The sequence below is a fragment of the Anolis sagrei genome, chromosome 5, assembly GCF_037176765.1.
Source record: "Anolis sagrei isolate rAnoSag1 chromosome 5, rAnoSag1.mat, whole genome shotgun sequence".
In the NCBI taxonomy this organism is placed as follows: Eukaryota; Metazoa; Chordata; class Lepidosauria; order Squamata; family Dactyloidae; genus Anolis; species Anolis sagrei.
Window position 1 is genome coordinate 196483170 of NC_090025.1, and position 20493 is coordinate 196503662.

General features: G+C 43.7%; 1 protein-coding gene across 3 annotated transcripts in view; it reads left to right on the forward strand.

Annotated features, from left to right (window-relative positions):
* LOC132775583 (protocadherin-15-like) overlaps positions 1–20493 on the forward strand; it is a 100111-nt gene that overhangs the window by 54498 nt on the left and 25120 nt on the right. For all 3 annotated transcript variants that reach the window (XM_067469393.1, XM_067469395.1, XM_067469394.1), the window contains exons 4-9: positions 646–705; positions 1154–1246; positions 4246–4332; positions 7459–7569; positions 17047–17217; positions 20117–20207. In XM_067469393.1, coding sequence (XP_067325494.1) covers positions 646–705; positions 1154–1246; positions 4246–4332; positions 7459–7569; positions 17047–17217; positions 20117–20207 — 613 coding nt within the window. The remainder of the gene's footprint in view (positions 1–645; positions 706–1153; positions 1247–4245; positions 4333–7458; positions 7570–17046; positions 17218–20116; positions 20208–20493) is intronic.

The window sequence follows — 20493 nt, forward strand, 5'->3', positions numbered from 1 at the left end:
GTAGATGAACCTTTGAACACTGTTCAAAGGGGATCAGATCAATTTGTCACTGGTAAAAAGGTCATCAGTGGTTACTAATCCAGATGGCTATGGTCTGTTGCAATTGGCCTAATCAATCTGCTTGATACTAGCTGAGAGCTCACCCATGGCCTGTATTATTTTGCCGTGTTCTCTCATTTTTGCAATACTGCAAAAGCTAGAAATGCCATATTATGCAACCAGAAGTTATGGCTACATACAGTATTGGACCCTGAGAACATCCTTCTAAACAACAAACAAGCTCTGGATCCATTCTGTTCTGGTTATATAGACCTCAGATATGGATGGTCATGTATGCAGTAGATGTGTCACCTGTCTCCATGACTCTCATTTTTAATGAAATACTGATGTCTGGAATAAACTTTATGCTGTGAGTAGTTTGGACTGAAACCAGTGCTGGGATCTGATGGATCCTTCAGATAAAGGTCTTCTCTGGGGTCCAGTTGTCTTCCTTCTCAGTTCCATGGTTCATCCTAGCTTTATGTTTCACTTGCAAAAAGGCAGATATTTCAGTTATGTCCAGTGCCTCCAAATTCCCAGAACTCCAAAGTTTGAGAGCCTTCAGGTACACCTTTGTTCCACCTGTCTCTTTGTTTTGTGTTTCAGGTGCTGGAAACCCCCGTTTTGATGGTGTCCTTCACTTGTACGGAAGATGGTTTCTCACCGGTACAAAATCATGATTTATTTGAAAATTTCTAATTCCAATCGTGCTCCAATTTTTGTTTTGTTCTGTGATATGAAATCATAGAATTCTAGAGTTGGAAGATACCCAAAGAGCCATGCAGTCAGACCCCTTTCTGATAGTCAGGAAGACACCATCCAAGCCCTCTCGACCGATGGCCATCCAACCTTTGCTTTAAAACCTCCAGAAAAGGAAACTCCACTGGACTCCCAGGAACCAGCTTATTCCACAGTCAAACAGAAAGTTATTCTTAATGTTTTGTAGGAAAGTCTTTTCTTGAAGTTTAAGTCTCTTGCTCCTTGTCTTAGTCTCCGGAGCAGTAGGAAACAAGCATTGCTCTCCTACAGTACAGGTTTCTCAGTTCCCATTATTCCTAGCGAAATAGGTCAAATTCAGGCAACCGCACTGACACTTGCTCTTTTTTACTCTCAGGTCGAATACAGGATCATAGTCCAAGTGATGAATGAGAACGACAACAAACCACGCTTTCACGAAGACAGCATTATGACCCAGAACATCAGTGAGGTGAGTCCATAACCAGCAAGAGATGAAAACCAGGGCATGTTCAGCCAAGTGTCAATAGAGTTTGGCCAAGATGCCAAAGTTGTTATTATTGGGGAAAAGGAGGCCTGCTAGGAAAGGATGTACCCATTTGCTTTTGTCTGGGCTTATTGAGAAAGCAAGACCCTGCCCCTCTTCTCCTCTAAATAACTACTACTACTACTACTACTACTACTACAGCAACATTTGCCACTCATCCTCTCTTCCTCTGCTGATACAACAACAACAACAACAATATCAACAACTACAACTGCTTGCAAATAAAAATAATGCTCTCCATGGGTTGTTGTAGGTTTTTCCGGACTATATGGCCATGTTCTAGAGGCATTTTCTCCTGACGTTTCACCTGCATCTATGGCAAGCATCCTCAGAGGTAGTGAGGTCTGTTGGAAGTAGGAAAATGGGTTTATATATATGTGGAATGACCAGGGTGGGACAAAGGACTCTCTGAAATCCACAAGCATGTGGACAATTTCAACAGAAAGGAAGAAACCATGAAAATGAATAAAATCTGGCTACCAGTATTTAAAAACTCAAAAATTACAACAGCAAAACAACAGAGAGTAAACAATCAGGCACATCAAATCACTCTCAACAAAAGATTCCCCACAGGCATTTCCAAGCCATTAAATGCTAATCAAGGTGGTCAGTTGAAACATTTACACCTAGCTTCAGCAGACAAAAGTCCTTTGTCCCACCCTGGACTTCATTCCACAGATATATAAATTTTCCTACTTCCAACAGACCTCACTACCTCTGAGGATGCTTGCCATAGATGCAGGTGAAACGTCAGGAGAAAATGCCTCTAGAACATGGCCATTTAGCCCAGAAAAACCTACAACAACCCAGTGATTCCGGCCATGAAAGCCTTCGACAATACAATGCTCTCCATTATTTTCTCTCAACTGGAGAGTTAAGGCCCTCATCATCTTGTAATATCTTAACTCTTACCCTCGATCTCTTTCGTTGCCAAATGGAGGCTGACAACTATTTCTTCCATTATTTAAATGGAATACAATTGATTATAACGTTTGGAACAAGAACAACATCTTCAGTAATACATTCATCTTTGCAGCTGAAATTCCACACCTAAGTGACAGTTGAAACCCTTCCACCTTATTTAGCCTCTTGTTATCATAATTGTCATTAAATAAGTTTGAATTTTTGCAGATATTAACTACGACATATTTGAACTTTTGGGCAACCTGGAAGCCATGTTTCTCATTTAAAGTTTTTTGTTCCTTTTTAGTCAAATACTTCGTCAACACAGTTCTTTTCTCCTTATTGATTTTAAATCCTGACATATTTCCACGTTCAAACTTCTACCTGTATACAAGGGATCGTCTAAAACTATCACTATATCATCTGCAAATGCTTTTATCCTATAGCTTTTATATTTAATTATTTGATAACTTTTTCATTCTTATTGCTTTGTTGTGATAATAATAGTCATAATCTAACACTATCTAACAACATTTGAAAAATCTTCTGTTCCTACTTTGAAAGTGTTATTTCCTGTTTAATCATGTGGTCCTTAATTTGGAAGTAGTTGTTATACTGTCTGCCACAAACTATGCTCAATTGGTTGAGACTCAATGATATATTAATTGAAAAACTAGAGCAAAATGTTTTGCAGGATGTCCTACCCGTGAAAACACAGTCTTTGCAGTTCAATATTTTCCCCATGTTTTCATGATAGAAGCAATTAAGAAATGGCATTTATAACCCAGGAACAAAAATTGTGTTACATAGTGTAATTATAACAACAATAATAACCCAAGTTTCATCTCCAAAATATCCCCTTATGTCTGTACAGCCATTCCTCCACATTTGACTGTAGAATCGCACTGGAGATTCTTAGAAAGAACATTGTAATTAATTACACAATAGTCAAAACTGCAAATGTGAATGGACAATCGAATTGATACTGTATTGATGAATATGCTTATTTGATCATATGGCTTTGGATCTATGCACAATAGTCGTTCAGTGTTGTTTTAAATTGTTCAATTGCTTTTAATTGAGAAGGGCAGGATATAAATGGTGTAAATAAATAAATAAATATACCATACATGGCCAAATTTTGGCCCTCCCTTCAGGTGTTTTGGACTTCAACTCCCACAATTCCTAGCAGCTTGTAGGCTGTTAGGAATTGTGGGAGTTGGAGTCTATAACACCTGGAGGGCCCAAGTTGACCCATGTTGGGTACACATTCAAAAATCCCAAAAACCCGAAAAAAATCCAAGCCCTTTTGGTCCTAAACATTTCAGATACAGGATGCATAACCTTTATACAGGTTCATGGGAGAGGCATCTAACTTACTTACTTACTTACTTACTTAGGCGATCCCTCGTTGGACGAGTAAGATGGTCTTCCATTATGGATTTCCCTGTGGGTCCGTATGTGGCTGTGGAGCCCTATTCTTGCTCTGCATCTTCTTCCGCAGTGAGGGCATTGGTTTCCAGGTGGAAGGCGGTCCCGGTCGGGGTTGGCTTGATGCGCCTTCCTCCTGGCACGTTTCACTCTTTCACCCTCCACTCGTGCCTCCTCAAATTCTGCAGCACTGCTGGTCACAGCTGTCCTCCAGCTGGAGCGCTCAAGGGCCAGGGCTTCCCAGTTCTCAGTGTCTATGCCAGAGTTTTTAATGTTGGCTTTGAGCCCATCTTTAAATCGCTTTTCCTGTCCACCAACGTTCCGTTTTCCGTTCTTAAGTTCGGAGTAGAGCAACTGCTTTGGGAGACGGTGGTCAGGCATCCGGACAACGTGGCCGGCCCAGCAGAGTTGATGTTGGAGGACCATCGCTTCAATGCTGGTGGTCTTTGCTTCTTCCAGCACACTGACGTTTGTCCGCTTGTCTTCCCAGGAGATTTGCAGGATTTTCCGGAGGCAGCGCTGATAGAATACAATACAATCTGGTTGTTCTTTGCTCTCTAGCCTAACCCTCCCTTCTTCTTTGCTCTCAGCTGGCGGCTGTTCACTCAGTGGTCTTCAGCACCCAGGCAGAGGATGCTGATGGGGATACCCTCATGTATGTCATTGACAGCACATCGGTGAGTTCCTACCATGGCCTGCAAACCCTCCTCTAGTGACGATAGCAACACTGAAGGTCTAAGAGACTGGTCTGTTTGCAATAGGTTGCCATTAATTCATTCAAAGAGAGAGAGATATCTATTAGGGCTGGGCGGTTTCGTTTCGTTAATTCGTAATTCGTTAATAATTCGTTAATTTTTTTAATTACAAAACGATAACGAACCATTCTGGAGCAATTTTTTAAAAAAACGAATTTTTAAACACGTTTTGTAAATGCTTTGTATTTCGTTATTGTATTCGTTTCGTTATTGTTCTGAGGTCGTTTCGTTATTATTTCCGTATGTCTGGAGCAAGTTTTTTGTTTAATTAGTGAAAAAAAATTATAATATCACACCAACAGTCAACAACAGAGGGAGAGGGAAGCTTCAGAAGTTTTTGGAGGTTTTTTAGCGTATTTCGCGGTCGCGTCCGCCATTAACGAATCGATTCGTTATTGTTTCGGAAATCGATTCGTTAATGTTTTGTAATTTTTTTCACATTTACGAAATTTCGTAAATATCGAACATTTTAAAAGGAAAATTTTGTAATTATTTTAAATAACGAAACGCAAAACCCCCCAAAAAACGAATCGGTTTTAGAAACAAATTTTTCCGTTGTTACCCAGGCCTAATATCTATATCGATATTCATCTGTATATTTGTATGTGTGTGGGCTCTCCACTGAAGCTTTATCTCCAATTCTTGTTTCCACAGCAAGCCACGTTTTTCAAAAATAAAATTAAAAATTAAAAAAAAAATAAGAGAGAGTGGGCATCCTTGTTAGGTTCCTAGATACAACAGGCGTTGATTGAAATCTACACCATTTAGACTTAGAGTAGCTTTTTGCATTTTTGGTCAGACCAAGAAATTATGATCACCAAATGGGTCACAATCAGAAAATCAAGTTGGGATCTAAAATTGTGCCTTCCTGATGCTATTCCCAACATCTCCCAAAGAGGAGAGTTGCCATTTTGTGAAATGCGCCTTCACTAATATTACGAATGAGAGATTGTGAACAGTACATTGCCGTTTGCGGTTCCGGTGATCTCCCGCGGCGCACTTCCCCATGGCAACGGGTGGTGGGTGAGCCAATCAGAACCATCCTGAACAGGCCAGGCATGTGGGTGGGAGATTACCCCCTGGAGCAAGGACAGCTAGACATGGCCGTGGGTGTGGATTATGGGAATACATGTGCCCAGATTTACAGGTCAAGAGGTGATGCGGTGAGAGGGAAGGGCAGCAACAGATCCTACAAATTCCTACCCTGCAGTGTTGGCCCACGGTATGCAGTATTAGATTTATAGAATCACAGAGTTGGAAGAGACCTCTAGGGCCATCCAGTCTGCCACAAGACACAACCCAAGCCTCCCCATAGCTGGCCATACTGTCTCTGCTTAAGAACCTCCAGAGAAGGAGACTCCAATGGACTCTCCGCCAAAAGGTTCCTTCTGTTGAACAGCTCTCACTGCTTGGAAATTCTATCTAATATTTAAGTGGGATCTTTTTTTCCTGAAGTTAGTATCCATTGTTCCATGTATGGGTCTCTAGAACCGACATGGGCAAAGTTGGCCTCTCCAGGTGTTTTGGACTTCAACTTTTACAATACCTAACAGCCAGCAGATCTTAGGAATTGTGGGAGATGAAGTCCAAAACACCTGGAGAGGCAAAGTTTGCCCATGCCTGCTTTAGAACATCAGAAAACAAGCTTGGACCCTTCTCAGCATGACCGCCTTTCAAATACATAGCTATTGTGACCCTTCTCAACCTTCCCTTCTCCAGACTAAACATACCCAGATCCCTAAGTCCTCAGAGAGATTCATGATTTCTAGATCTTTGATCATTTTGGTTGTCTTCTTCTGGAGCCCTTCCATCTTGTCCATATCCTCCTTGACTTGCTTTGCCTAGAACTGGACACAGGGTTATTGTTCCAGGTGAGGTCTGGCCAAAGCAGAAGAGAGTGGGATTAGGACTTCCCTCAATCTAGAATAGATGCTAGACTCCTATTGATGCAACCTAGAACTGTATTGACTGTTTTAGATGCTGCATTGCACTGTTGGCTCATGTGCAGCTTGTGCTCCACTAAGATTCTTAGATCTTTTTCACATGGACCATTTTCAAGCCAGGTGACCTGCATCCTATATCTGAGCATTTCATTTTTGTTGCCAAAGTGTTGTATTGTACATTTCTCCCTGATGACATTCATTTGCTTAGGTTGTTGTAATTTTTTGGGCTATATGGCCACGTTCTAGAAGCATTGATCTTCCTTGGACATGTCTATAATTAAAATCTTTGCTATATCATAATTTATTTTGAGTCTTGAACATATTTGAAACTTTCCTCAAAATTAATAGTAGTTAATTCTAAACATTATTTTGGGTTTGCTAAGAATAACACAATATCATCTGCAAATAAATTTACTTTATGCTCAGTATTTTTAGTTTTTATGCCTTAAATACTTTCCCCTATTACTTCTGCTAACGGTTCTATTGCTAGAGCAAAAATAAAATAAACATAAATAAAACATAGGACAAGAGAACAGAATCAGGATTCAAAATTAACATTCACAGATGAGAGATCTGAGCCAAAACTAAGCAAATGAATGTATTGTTGAAGGCTTTCATGGTCACAATCACTGGGTTGTTGTAGGTTTTTCGGGCTGTATGGCCATGTTCTAGAAGCATTTTCTCCTGACGTTTCCCCTGCATCTGTGGCAGGCATCCTCACAACCTCTATTTAAGGCACAGATGCAGGCGAAACGTCAGGAGAGAATGCTTCTAGAATATGGCCATACAGCCCAAAAAACCTACAACAACCCAGTGATTCTGGCCATGAAAGCCTTCAACAATACATTCATTTGCTTAGCTTTGGCTCAGCTCTCTCATCTGTGAATGTTAATTTTGAATCCTGACTCTGTTCTCTTCTTTAATAGCTATCCCTCCCAATTTGGGGTCATTTGCAAAGGTCATCAACCTGCCATCTTTGCTGAAGTCCTTGATAAGGAGATTGAATTAGCTATAAGCACAGCGCAAGACCCCCTTAGTCCCCTCTCTCCAGGATTGCATTATCTCTACCTGGCATCCTTTTGCCTCTTCTGTTTCAACTTTCTAGGCGGATGCCAGGTACTTCCGGATCGACCTGCCCAACAGTGGAAAGATCGTCCTGGCCAGAACATTGGATTTTGAGACCAAGAGGCACCTGGAATTCGTGGTTCATGCCGTGGTGAGAAAAGACATGCAACATGGTCTAGATGTGGGGCGGGCATCCACAAGGGTTGTATCCAGAGTTGGAGAAGTTCCTTGTTTTGAGTGTAATTATTGCAAAATATTGGGTACAATTCATTTTGTGTTGCAAGAGGAGGGTCATAATCAATTCATTGATGGCATTGGGTATATCTATGCCATATCATTGTTTAAGGTGGACATTTGGGGCCATTCTTCTGGGCACCCCAAGAGAAAAAGTAGACTAACTATTGATTGTTTAGGGCTTCTCAAAGTGTGCTCCACAAAGGCTTTGGGGTTCCACGAAGCATCCTGAGGGATTCCATGCATTCCTTCTCCTCCTCCTCTATTGTTGTTGTTGTTGTTGTTGTTGTTGTTGTTGTTGTTGTTGTTATAAAGGCTGGGTGGCCCTCTGTTTGGGATGTCTTGATTGTGCTTTCCCTGCATGGCAGAATAAAAGGGGTTGCTTATAAGACTTATACTCTTTAAGTATCTCTAGGTCATCCAGTGGTCAACGTATGGCCAATGTCTGGCAGAAGTTGTTCTACATTAGACATTTGGTGGGCATTGACCATAGAATCCTGTTGGAGCACCTACACACATCTAGAGGAGTGATCTCTATAGGCATTTGCAGATCCGTCAGTTTGACTCAAAGGCCAATGTCTGATGGACGTTGTTCCACAATATAAATTTAGTGGAAGACCTACAAATGCCTGGAGAAGTGTTTGCTTCAGGGATCTCTACATCCTGTGTTGTGACTCAAGGGTCAACTTCTGGTAGAAGGTGTTCCACATATACATTATGATGAATATTGACCATAGAATCACACTGGAATCACATGTCTAGAGACTTATACTCTTTAAGAATCTCTAGGTCATCCAGTGGTCAACCTATGGCCAACGTCTGACAGAAGTTGTTCTACATGAGACATTTGGTGGGCATTGACCATAGAATCCTACTGGAGCACCTACACACGTCTAGAGGAGTGATCTCGATAGGCATTTGCAGATCCCCCAGTTTGACTCAAAAGCCAACATCTGATGGACATTTTTCCACAATATAAATTTAGTGGAATACCTACAAATGCCTGGGGAAGTGTTCGCTTCAGGGATCTCTAGGTCCTCCCTTGTGACTCAAGGGTCAACTTCTGGTAGAAGGTGTCCCACATATACATTCCGATGGATATTGGCCATAGAATCACACTGGAATCACATGTCTAGAGACTTATACTCCTTAAGATTCCCTAGGTCATCTAGTGGTCAACCTATGGCCAACGTCTGACAGAAGTTGTTCTACATTAGACCTTTGGTGGGCATTGACCAAAGAATCCTGCTGGAGCACCTACATACGTCTAGAGGAGTGATCTCTATAGGCATTTGCAGTTCCCCCACTTTGACTCAAAGGCCAATGCCTGATGGACATTGTTCCACAATATAAATTTAGTGGAAGACCTACAAATGCTTCAGGGATCTCTAGGTCCTCCCTTGTGACTCAAGGGTCAACTTCTGGTACAAGGTGTCCCACATATACATTCCGATGGATATTGGCCATAGAATCACACTGGAATCACATGTCTAGAGACTTATACTCTTTAAGAATCCCTAGGTCATCCAGTGGTCAACCTATGGCCAACGTCTGACAGAAGTTGTTCTACATGAGACATTTGGTGGGCATTGACCATAGAATCCTACTGGAGCACCTACACACGTCTAAAGGAATGATCTCTATAGGTATTTGCAGATCCCCCAGTTTGACTCAAAAGCCAACGTCTGATGGACATTGTTCCACAATATAAATTTAGTGGAAGACCTACAAATGCTTCAGGGATCTCTAGGTCCTCCCTTGTGACTCAAGGGTCAACTTCTGGTAGAAGGTGTTCCACATATACATTCTGATGTATATTGACCATAGAATCACACTGGAATCACATGTCTAGAGACTTATACTCTTTAAGAATCTCTAGGTCATCTAGTGGTCAACCTATAGCCAATGTCTGGCAGAGGTTGTTCTATATTAGACATTTGGTGGGCATTGACCATAGAATCCTACTGGAGCACCTAGACACGTCTAGAGGAGTGATCTCTATAGGTATTTGCAGATCCCCCAGTTTGACTCAAAAGCCAACATCTGATGGACATTGTTCCACAATATAAATTTAGTGGAAGACCTACAAATACCTGGAGAAGTGTTTGCTTCAGGGATCTCTAGGTCCTCCTTTGTGACTCAAGGGTCAACTTCTGGTAGAAGGTGTTCCACATATACATTCTGATGGGTATTGACATTAGACATTTGGTGGGCATTGACCATAGAATCCTGCTGGAGCGCCTACATACATCTATAGGAGTAATCTCTATAGGCATTTGCAGATCCCCCACTTTGACTCAAAAGCCAATGCCTGATGGACGTTGTTCCACAATATACATTTAGTGGAAGACCTACAAATGCCTGGAGAAGTGTTCTGTCTAGTAATCATAGAATCATAGAATCAAAGAGTTGGAAGAGACCTCATGGGCCATCCAGTCCAACCCCATTCTGCCAAGAAGCAGGAATATTGCATTCAAATCACCCCTGACAAATGGCCATCCAGCCTCTGCTTAAAAGCTTCCAAAGAAGGAGCCTCCGGGACGGAGAGTTCCACTGCTGAACGGCTCTCACAGTCAGGAAGTTCTTCCTAATGTTCAGATGGAATTTCCTCTCTTGTAGTTTGAAGCCATTGTTCCGCGTCCTAGTCTCCAAGGAAGCAGAAAACAAGCTTGCTCCCTCCTCCCTGTGGCTTCCTCTCACATATTTATACATGGCTATCATATCTCCTCTCAGCCTTCTCTTCTTCAGGCTAAACATGCCCAGCTCCCCAAGCCGCTCCTCATAGGGCTTGTTCTTTTTAATCTTTAAGCCCTCCAGCACAACCGTAATCAACAATGTGAACATATCCACATCTTTCTGAGGCTAAGAGGGTGGGACTTGTGGAGAACATATGGCCAAGTGGGAGGACTTCATACAGAAATATGGAACAAAAAAGGAGATGGAGGTGGTGGTGGTGGTGGGAGACAGACCAAAACACCAGAAGCAGAAGGTCATCATTTTGGCACTGATCACAAACAATGCAAGGCAAATTTGCAACAGGAGACTTAGAGGTACATCAGGCATCATCATCATCACCACCACCAGTCCTTCTGTTTGTACATCTCTCTCCGAGTTGCTTGTTGGCATCTATTTTGAGGCACCCTCTCTCCCCCCCTCCCTCCGCTTTGCCCTCCCTCATTAGCCTCTCCGCCTGGGCCTCCCTAAGCCCTCTTCCCCAGCTAATTGGGGGCGACATGATCTCGTCAGCTCCCCTTTCAGCCTTAATGGCTTAAATCCCCCTTTTTAATTTCCCTAAGAGGGCTCATGGCAGCGGCTGCAGCACCTTCGGAGAGGTGCAGGGGATTCTCCGCTCCCAACCCACCGCTCCTCTGTTCAGGTTTTGCACGTTTAGAGGGCCAACCCACAGAGTCTCCATCCTCTGCAGTTTTCCCCCTTTCCCCAAATGGCATGTGCCCTCTCCTGCTCTCCTTCACTGGCTCTCCAAGCACACCTGCCCTTGGCGTTGGACCTGGGCCACACTCCAGATGGCAAGGTGCCCAGGCCTACCTGCTTAGTGTGGGGCCCGTAATGCTGCCACTCGCTCACACCTCTCCCGCCTTTGTCCCACTTGCTTGTTTGTTATTTCTGGGCTGGACGCCCTTCAGGTGTGTCCTGTGGAGATGCCTGGTCCACGTGAGGCAACCTGCAGCGCACCAGATTGCACACCCAGAGTTCCAATTCACTCTAGTGCAAAACCAAGTGAACCACTATCAGCATTGCTGGAGTATTTGTGCATTGATCTTTGCACCCTGCATGATTGAGCCAGAGGCTCTGCATTATAAAAACTTAATGGTCCATTTTTCCACTGATGGTGAATGATAAGAATGAAAGTTGCAGGTGTAGACTCATCTGTTTCAGTTTGGACAGCTCCATCTTGACACCTCCCCAGAGCTTGTATTGTTTTGCTGAGTTCTATCATGTATGTAGATAGATGCAAAGATGAGTGCAGATGCAGACTGTGGCCAGGAAATCAGGAGACGCTTCCTTCTTGGGAGGAGAGCAAGGTCCAGTCTCGATCAAATAGTAAAGAGTAGAGACATCACACTGGCAATGAAGATCCACATAGTCAAAGCAATGGTATTCCCTGTAGTCACCTACAGATGTGAAAGCTGGACCTCAGGGAAGGCTGAGCGAAGGAAGAGAGATGCTTTTGAGCTGTGGTGTTGGAGGAAAGTTCTGAGAGTGCCTTGGACTGCGAGAAGATCCAACCAGTCCATCCTCCAGGAAATAAAGCCCAGCTGCTCACTGGAGGGAAGGAGACTAGAGACAAAGCTGAAGTCCTTTGGCCACATCAGGAGGAGACAGGAAAGCCTAGAGAAGGGAATGATGCTGGGGAAAGTGGAAGGCAAAAGGAAGAGGGGCCGACCAAGGGCAAGGTGGATGGATAGAATCATAGAATCATAGAATGAAAGAGTTGGAAGAGACCTCATGGGCCATCCTGTCCAACCCCCTGCCAAGAAGCAGGAATATTGTATTCAAATCACCCCTGACAAATGGCCATCCAGCCTCTGCTTAAAAGCTTCCAAAGAAGGAGCCTCCACCACACTCCGGGGCAGAGAGTTCCACTGCTGAACGGCTCTCACAGTCAGGAAGTTCTTCCTAATGGATGGCATCCTTGAAGTGACTGGACTGACCTTGAAGGCGCTGGGGGTGGTGACGGCCGACAGGGAGCTCTGGCGTGGGCAGGTCCATGAGGTCACGAAGAGTCGGAGACGACTGAACGAATGAACAACAACAACATCATGTATGCCAGTGGTTCTCAACCTTCCTAATGCCACAACCCCTTAGTACAGTTCCTCATGTTGTGGTGACCCCCAACCATAGCTTTATTTTCGTTGCTACTTCATCACTCTCATTTTGCTACTGTTATGAAACGTCATGTAAATATCTGATATGCAGGATGGAGTTTCACTCACTGGACCAAATTTGGCCCAAATACCCGATAAGTCCAAAAGTGAATACTGGTGAGGTTAGGGGACTTATTTTGTCATTTGGGAGTTGTAGTTGCTGGGATTTATAGTTCACCTACAATCAAAGAGAATTCTGAACTCCACCCAACGATGGAATTGAACCAAACTTGGCACACAGAACTCCCATGACCAAGAGGAAATACTGGGAGGGTCTGGTGGACATTGACCTTGAATTTTTGGAGTTGTAGTTCACCTACATCCAGAGAGCACTGTGGATTTAAACAATGATGGATCTGGACTAAACTTGGCACAAATACTCAATATCCCCAAATGTGAACACTGGTGGAGTTTGGGGAAAATAGACCTCAGCATTTGGGAGTTGTAGTTGCTGGGATTTATAGTTCACCCACAAAGAAATAGCATTCTGAACCTCACCAATGATAGAATTGGAACAAACTTCCCAGACAGAACCCCCATGACCAACAGAAAATACTATGTTTTCTGAAGGTCTTTGGCGACCCCTCTGACAACCCTTTGCAACCTCCAAGGGGTCCCGACCCCCAGGTTGAGAAACACTGATGTATACATTGCTAGAAATGCTGTCACTCAATACTGTGTGCCCATTGGTTAAGCTGATGAACCCAGAGGGTGATTCTTCCCAAGACTTTCTCTTCATCCTGGAAAGAAGTGACGAGTGGAGTGCCATCAGCAGGGTTCCCCCCTGGGCCCGGTCCTGTTCAACATCTTTATTAATGACTTAGATGAAGGGCGAGAAGGCAGGATCATCAAGTTTGCAGACGACACCAAATTGGGAGGGAGAGCCAAGACTCCAGAGGACAGGAGCAGGATTCAAAGGGATCTGGACAGATTAGAGAGATGATGGGCCAAAACTAACACAATGAAGTTCAACAGGGACAAATGCAAGAGACTCCACTTTGGCAGGAAAAATGAAATGCAAAGAAAGAATGGGGGACAAGGCCTGGCTCGAGAGCAGAACGTGTGAAAAAGGTCTTGGAGTCCTCGTGGACAACAAGTTAAACATGAGCCAACAATGTCATGAGGCAGCTTAAAAAGCCAATGGGATTTTGGCCTGCATCAAGAGGAGTCTAGTGTCTAGGGAAGTCCTGCTCCCCATGCTCTATTCTGTTTTGGTTAGACCACACCTGGAATATTGTGTCCAATTCTGGGCACCACAATTCAAGAGAGATATTGACAAGCTGGAATGTGTCCAGAGGAGGGCGACTCAAATGATCAAGGGTCTGGAGAACAAGCCTCATGAGGAGCGGCTTAAGGAGCTGGGCATGTTTAGCCTGCAGAAGATAAGGCTGAGAGGAGACATGAGGAGGGCCATGTATAAATATTAGGCCTGGGTAACAACGCAAAAATTTGTTTCTAAAAATCGATTTGTAATTGGGGGTTTTTTTTGTTTCGATATTTAAAATAATTACAAAACTTTCCCAAAAAAAAGTTTCGGTATTTACGAAATTTCGTAAATATTTACAAAATATTTTGTAAAGATGGCGCCCTTTTTTTTTCAATATTTTTTAAATTTAATTATTAATTTAGTAGAATAAGGATTAATTATTATTAATTATTATTAAGGAGGGAAGGCAGGCACTCACTCTGGTGGGCCCTCTCGCTCGCCGCTCGCTCGCCCCTCTCGCTCGCCGCTCGCTCGCCCCTCTCAGCAAGCATCAGCAGGCAGCCATCTTACGTATTTCCGAAATGGACGGAAATACAAAATTTTTTGGCGCCTGCCGTTTCGATATTTAAAAACACTTCCAGGTTAAAAAAAAAGTTTTGTAATCGTTTCGTAATTCAAAAATTAACGAATTTTTTAACGAATTACGAATTAACGAAACGAATTGACCAGCCCTAATAAATATATGAGGGAAAGTCATAGGTAGGAGGGAGTAAGCTTGTTTTCTGCTGCCCTAGAGACCGGGATGAGGAACAATGGCTTCAAACGACAAGAGAGGAGATTCCATCTGAACATTAGGAAGAACTTCCTGACTGTGAGAGCCATTCAGCAGTGGAACTCTCTGCCCCGGAGTGTGGGGGTGCTTTGAGTGCAATTTTCCTGCTTCTTGGCAGAATGGGGTTGGACTGGCTGGCCCAGGAGGTCTCTTCCAACGCTATGATTCTATGATTCTCAAACGGTGGGTCCCTACATGTTCTGGCCTTCAACTCCTAGAAATCCTAACACCTGGTAAGCTGGGTGGGATTTCTGGGAGTTGTAGGCCAAAACACCTGTGGACCCATAGGTTGAGAACCACTGCTCTAGTGTGATGAGGTCTCTAGTTTGTTTGTGTCTCTCCACTGTCCTGGGCAGATGCCTTGGTTCAGTTGCTCTCCATCTTCTCCCTGTTTCCTTGATGGTATCTTTCTCCTTCCTTCCAATAGGTGGTGCTCTTAGCTCACTAAAGGAATTCCCATGATTGGGTTGTTGTGTGTTTTCCAGACTGTCTGGCCATGTTCCAGAAGCATTCTCTCCTGACGTTTCACCTGCATCTATGGCAGGCATCCTCAGAAGTTGTGAGGTCTGTTGGAAACTAGGAATATTGGATTTATATAATCCTGTGGAATAATTCTCCCAGGGTGGGAGTAAGAACTCTTGTCTGTTGTAGCTAGGCCATCTAATGCTAATCAAGGTGGTCAATTAAAACATTCACACCTAGCTCCAGCAGACAAGAGTCCTTTGTCCCACCCTGGTCATTCCACAGATATATAAACCCATTTTCCTACTTCCAACAGACCTCACTACCTCTGAGGATGCTTGCTGTAGATGCAGGCAAAACATCAGGAGAGAATGCTCCTAGAATATGGCCATACAGCCTGAAAAATCTACAACAACTCAGTGATTCCAGCCATGAAAGCCTTCAATAATACAATTCCCATTATCATTTTTTAAACAAAATCTAATTTTATTTTCTTATAAAGTTGCATACACCAAGAAAACGAAATATTCAGACTAGAATCCTGTTGATAGATGGGCAGCATAATGTTATGTTGTCATTGTTTTGTGCTTTTGAGTCATTTCCAACTTATGGAGACTTTATCTGATGGGCTTTCTGGCAAGATTCAGTCAGGCAGGATTGGTCCTTGCCTTCTTCTGAGGTCGAGAGTGTGACTTCCTCTATCTTACCCATTGTGATTAATTGTCTGAGTAGTGATGCAAACCTTGCTCTCCAGAGTTGTAACCCAATACTCGAACCAGGATGGAGCTCTCAGAGATGTAGTTCAACAAGGTCTTCAGTCTGTTCTGACAATGGGAAGATCAAAGACCTCTACAACTTAAGACCAAATTACAACTCCCAGGTTTCCCTAGCATTGAGCCAAGGCAGACAAAGTGGTGTCACACCACTTTCATTCTACAATGTCGATGCACCTTGTGCCGTCACACCCAGATCCTGTAAAAATAAAACTAAGATGTGCTTCCCTCTTTGTCTGGGTGGACCGCGGGGGTCTTTCTTTAGAAGCTTGAGATTCCCAGCAACTGAGGCTACTACAGGCTTTGAACATCAAAACAGAATATTTATTTCTCAAAGTCCTTGCAGACTTGGCACAGCTTGTTAAAGTTACAAACAAAACAGTCAGTTGGTGAAACCATAGAGATGATCTTTCTTTTTCCTTCAGTTACTGAGGTGCCTTCCTCCAAATGGTAGAAAAAATCCTGAGATCTTTTTACCCCAACCCTGAGCCACTATCTTTTAGAAAACGTAGGCCTTCCCTATTCCAGCCCAAGGTTAGTTTGGAGATGAAGCAAATAGTGCTCAATAACTATTTCTCAATAACTCAATATCTATCTATAACTCAATTGCTCAATCACTATCTATAGTATCTCAATCACTAAATTTATCTTTCTATCTATTTCTCAATCAGCTTCTCTATCTAAATAACTCAATCAGCTTCTCTATTTAAATCTCAATTGTTCTTACAATGGTTTTCTCAGAGTACCTGCCTGACCAACAGCACATCTGAAGCTTTCTTCTCTAATGAAGGAGGCAGGGGAGATTTCCAAAATGGAGATCTCAACCCAGGAAAAAAGGCAGTCCCTAGACCCAAAGAGATACCTTTCTAAACCAATAGCTGCAAAAGGGACTGCAGGCTGGCTTTGCAGACTTTGATACTGTTAACTTCCAGGGTGCTGCTAGGTCTGTAGCAGCCCTGGGGAGATGCAAAAGAACACGATCCCATGCAACTAAAAGGTAATGCAAACTATGCTCCTGGAAGACAGAACAAACCTCGTACTTGGTGCTGTGGACACCACAATTGTCAAGTCCTCCTTGGGACCAAGTTGAGAACAATAAAACCTCTTGCAATGGTGATTGTGGACATTTCTGGAGTCCTGGAGAGCCTTGTCCCCAGTTATTCCAATGAACACAATGACTTGACTAGGGAAGGATGTGTGTCCTCTCAGCTCATGCCTTTTCTTTCTGCAACAGGAGATGAACACCAAGGAGAGATACAACTCTTCGGCCAGGATCCGAGTCAATGTCCTAGATGGAGACGACCAGTACCCCCAGTTCCTGCCATGCAACGTTCTGTCGCATGATGGTACCAGTGTTTGTGTCAGCCCCATCTACACCACAAACATCACAGAAGGGGAAATGAAGGTGAGGGGGGAGGGCAGTTGGGGGCAGCGGTCTTTGAAACAGAGATGGGCAAAATTGCTCTGGTTGGAATCCCAAAATGACTTATCTCAGTGTTTCTCAACCTGGGGTCCCCAGATGTTTTTGGCCTACAACTCCCAGAAATCCCAGCCAGTTTACCAGCTGTTAGGATTTCTGGGAGTTGAAGGCCAAAAACATCTGGGGATCCCAGGTTGAGAAACACTGACCTATCCAGAAACCATTGGGCTGGGGGATCCTGAGATCAGTACACACACCTGTCAGGTATTTCTTGAACCTGAAGCAGAGTTTATCAGCTCAAACCTCCAAGCAATATTAAAGTACTGCCTATGGTATGTGAGCAATACTTGCAATGGACAGCAAACACAGGAGCTTCTTTCCACAGGAAGGCTTTAACTTTTGTTGCAGCTCTTTACAGTATTCCCAGCTCTCTCCAGAATTCTCCAATTCACCGCACACCATCACATCACCCAACACCAACTTACTCTATCGGTGTTCATAGAATCAATAGAATGTTCTTATATACACTTGCACGATGCAATGTTCCATTCTTGTATTTATGAGGGTTGAATGAAAAGTAAAAAGTAAAAAGTAAAAAGCTACTCTGCTGCTGAGTACGCATGCCCAGTGTGAACACATCTCACCATACTAAAACAGTGGATGTGGCTCTTAATGAGACATGCCGCATTATCACGGGGTGCCTGCGCCCTACACCACTGGGGAAATTACACTGCTTAGCCGGTATTGCACCACCTGACATCCGCCGGGAAGTTGCAGCCAACAGTGAAAGGACCAAGGCAGAGACATCTCCAGCTCATCCCCTGTTTGGGTATCAGCCAGCACGCCAACGACTTAAATCTAGACATAGTTTTCTAAGATCTAGAGAGACACTCGCTGGAACACCTCAGCAAGCGAGAGTCCAAAAGTGGCAGGCTCAAACCCAGCACCTCAACCAATGGCTGATACCAAATGAGAGACTCCCTCCTGGGCACACAGAGGACTGGGCGACTTGGAAGGCGCTGAACAGACTGCGCTCTGGCCCCACGAGATGCAGAGCCAACCTTCAGAAATGGGGCCACAAAGTGGAGTCCACGACATGCGAGTGTGGAGAAGAGCCAATCATTGACCACCTGCTGCAATGCAACCTGAGCCCTGCCACATGCACCATGGAGGACCTTCTTGCGGCAACACCAGAAGCACTCCAAGGGGCCAGATACTGGTCAAAGGACATTTAACCAGCTACCAAACTCACAAGTTGTGTATTTTTTCTGTTTGTTTGCTTTGTTCTGTTAGAAATGTAATATAATGGACTGGTTGCTCTGACATGACAAACAAACAATGAAAAGTAATGCCTCCACCTTTGTAGCTCCTCAATAGATGGCAGTACTGGTATGTCCATGTGAAAGTAGCCATGGTCAGTCCCTTGGAAGGGAAGAAAGACATGTATAAGCTTGGCATGTTGGGTATCAATGGTCCTGGAGTAAATCAAGTCTGAGCTCTCCCTAGAAGCAAAGATTACTAAAATGAGCCTGTTGTATTTTGGACATATCAGGAAAGATGTCTCAGTAGAAAATACAATAATACTTGGGAAGGTAGAAAGCAGCCTTCTTCTACTACAAGGCTTGAATGAAAAGTAACGCCTCCACCTTCGTAGCTCCTCAATAGATGGCAGTACTGGTATGTGGCAGGTCCTGGCTTGTTCAGTAGCCTCTCCTCTACAGTTCCATTTTGGCGGGAAGCCTTAGCATTGAACGGTTGTGTTGTTAAGGTGTGAAGTATGGAGCCCTGTGCAGATGGTCAGTCAATGTGACTTAAGCAATGTGCAGTCATTGAATTCTTGAGAGCAGAAGGTGTCACCCCAAAGGAGATTCATCAGAGATTGCAAGCTGTTTATGGTGATTGTGTTGATGTGAGTACTGAGCGTCACTGGGAGAGTACATTTAAAGATGTTGAAGTGGTAACATCTGACTTGCGTGACAAACAAAGAGTTGGACGTCCTGTGACAGCAACCACCGAGTTTCACAAGCAAAAGGTTGACAGATTGATTCAGGACAATCGTCGTATCACTCAGAGAGAAATTTCAAGCATATTCGGCACTTCACAAGAATGTGTGGGTCATATTATTGCTTTGCTTGACTATCAGAAGATCTGTGCACGATGGGTACCCAGGATGCTGACGCTTGAAATGAAAGCGCACGGACTTGACACTTCAGAGACTGGATCTCGACACCGTACGACAGTGGTTCTCAACCTGGGGTCCCTAGATGTTTCTGGCCTACAACTCCCAGAAATCCCAGCCAGTTTACCAGCTGTTAGGATTTCTGGGAGTTGAAGGCCAAAAACATCTGGGGACCCCAGGTTGAGAACCACTGCTGTACAACATCCTCCATACAGTCCAGATTTAGCACCGTCTGACTTCCATCTGTTCCCGATAATGAAAGAAGATCTGCGGGGACATCATGATGCTTCTGATGAAGATGTTGAGAGAACTGTGAGATGCTGGTTGCGGAAACAGAGTGTCAACTTCTGTGACGGCTTCAAAACACTTGTTCATTATTGGCAGAAATGTATCCAATTGTCTGGTGATTGTGTGGAAAAGTGAATAGTGGGAGTTAAAGAGCACATTCTAAGGATTATTTCTGCATTTGATTTATTAAAATATCCATATCCATACCCAAGTAATGAAGGTGGAGGCATTACTTTTCATTCAACCCTCGTATTATCTTATACACCTGACAAAAACTTAACTTCCATGCTGAATTACTATAACTGTGATTCAACACTTAAAATACTCAGCATTTTATCTTCAAAATAGTTTAGTATGTTTTAAAACTCCAACAAGACCTGCCTTTCCTTCCTCTGACCCAATGTGTGTCTCTTGCAGACAGAACCCCTCCAATTCCTGCCTGGTGCCATCCACGCGGAGGATGGGGACAGCGACCTGAGGACACCTGTTGTCTACTCCATTCTTGCAGGTACGAGATGGATTGGGGGGGGGGGGGTCACAGAGAGGGCAGTGGTCACTGGGAATTCAGTGGTCAGTGGGTCTCAGTGCTACAGAAGGAACAGAGATGTGTTTGTGTGGCAAGAGGAACCACCTTTAGAAGGAGATGGGCCATGACTTGAGGTCTAGGGACTACATACCACCACAATGATGATGACATTGATGGGGAGCATCATCATCAACATCATTGGTGTCACAGCTTATCAGAGGATGAGAGGAGACATGATAGCCATGTAACTAAAAGGTAATGCAAACTA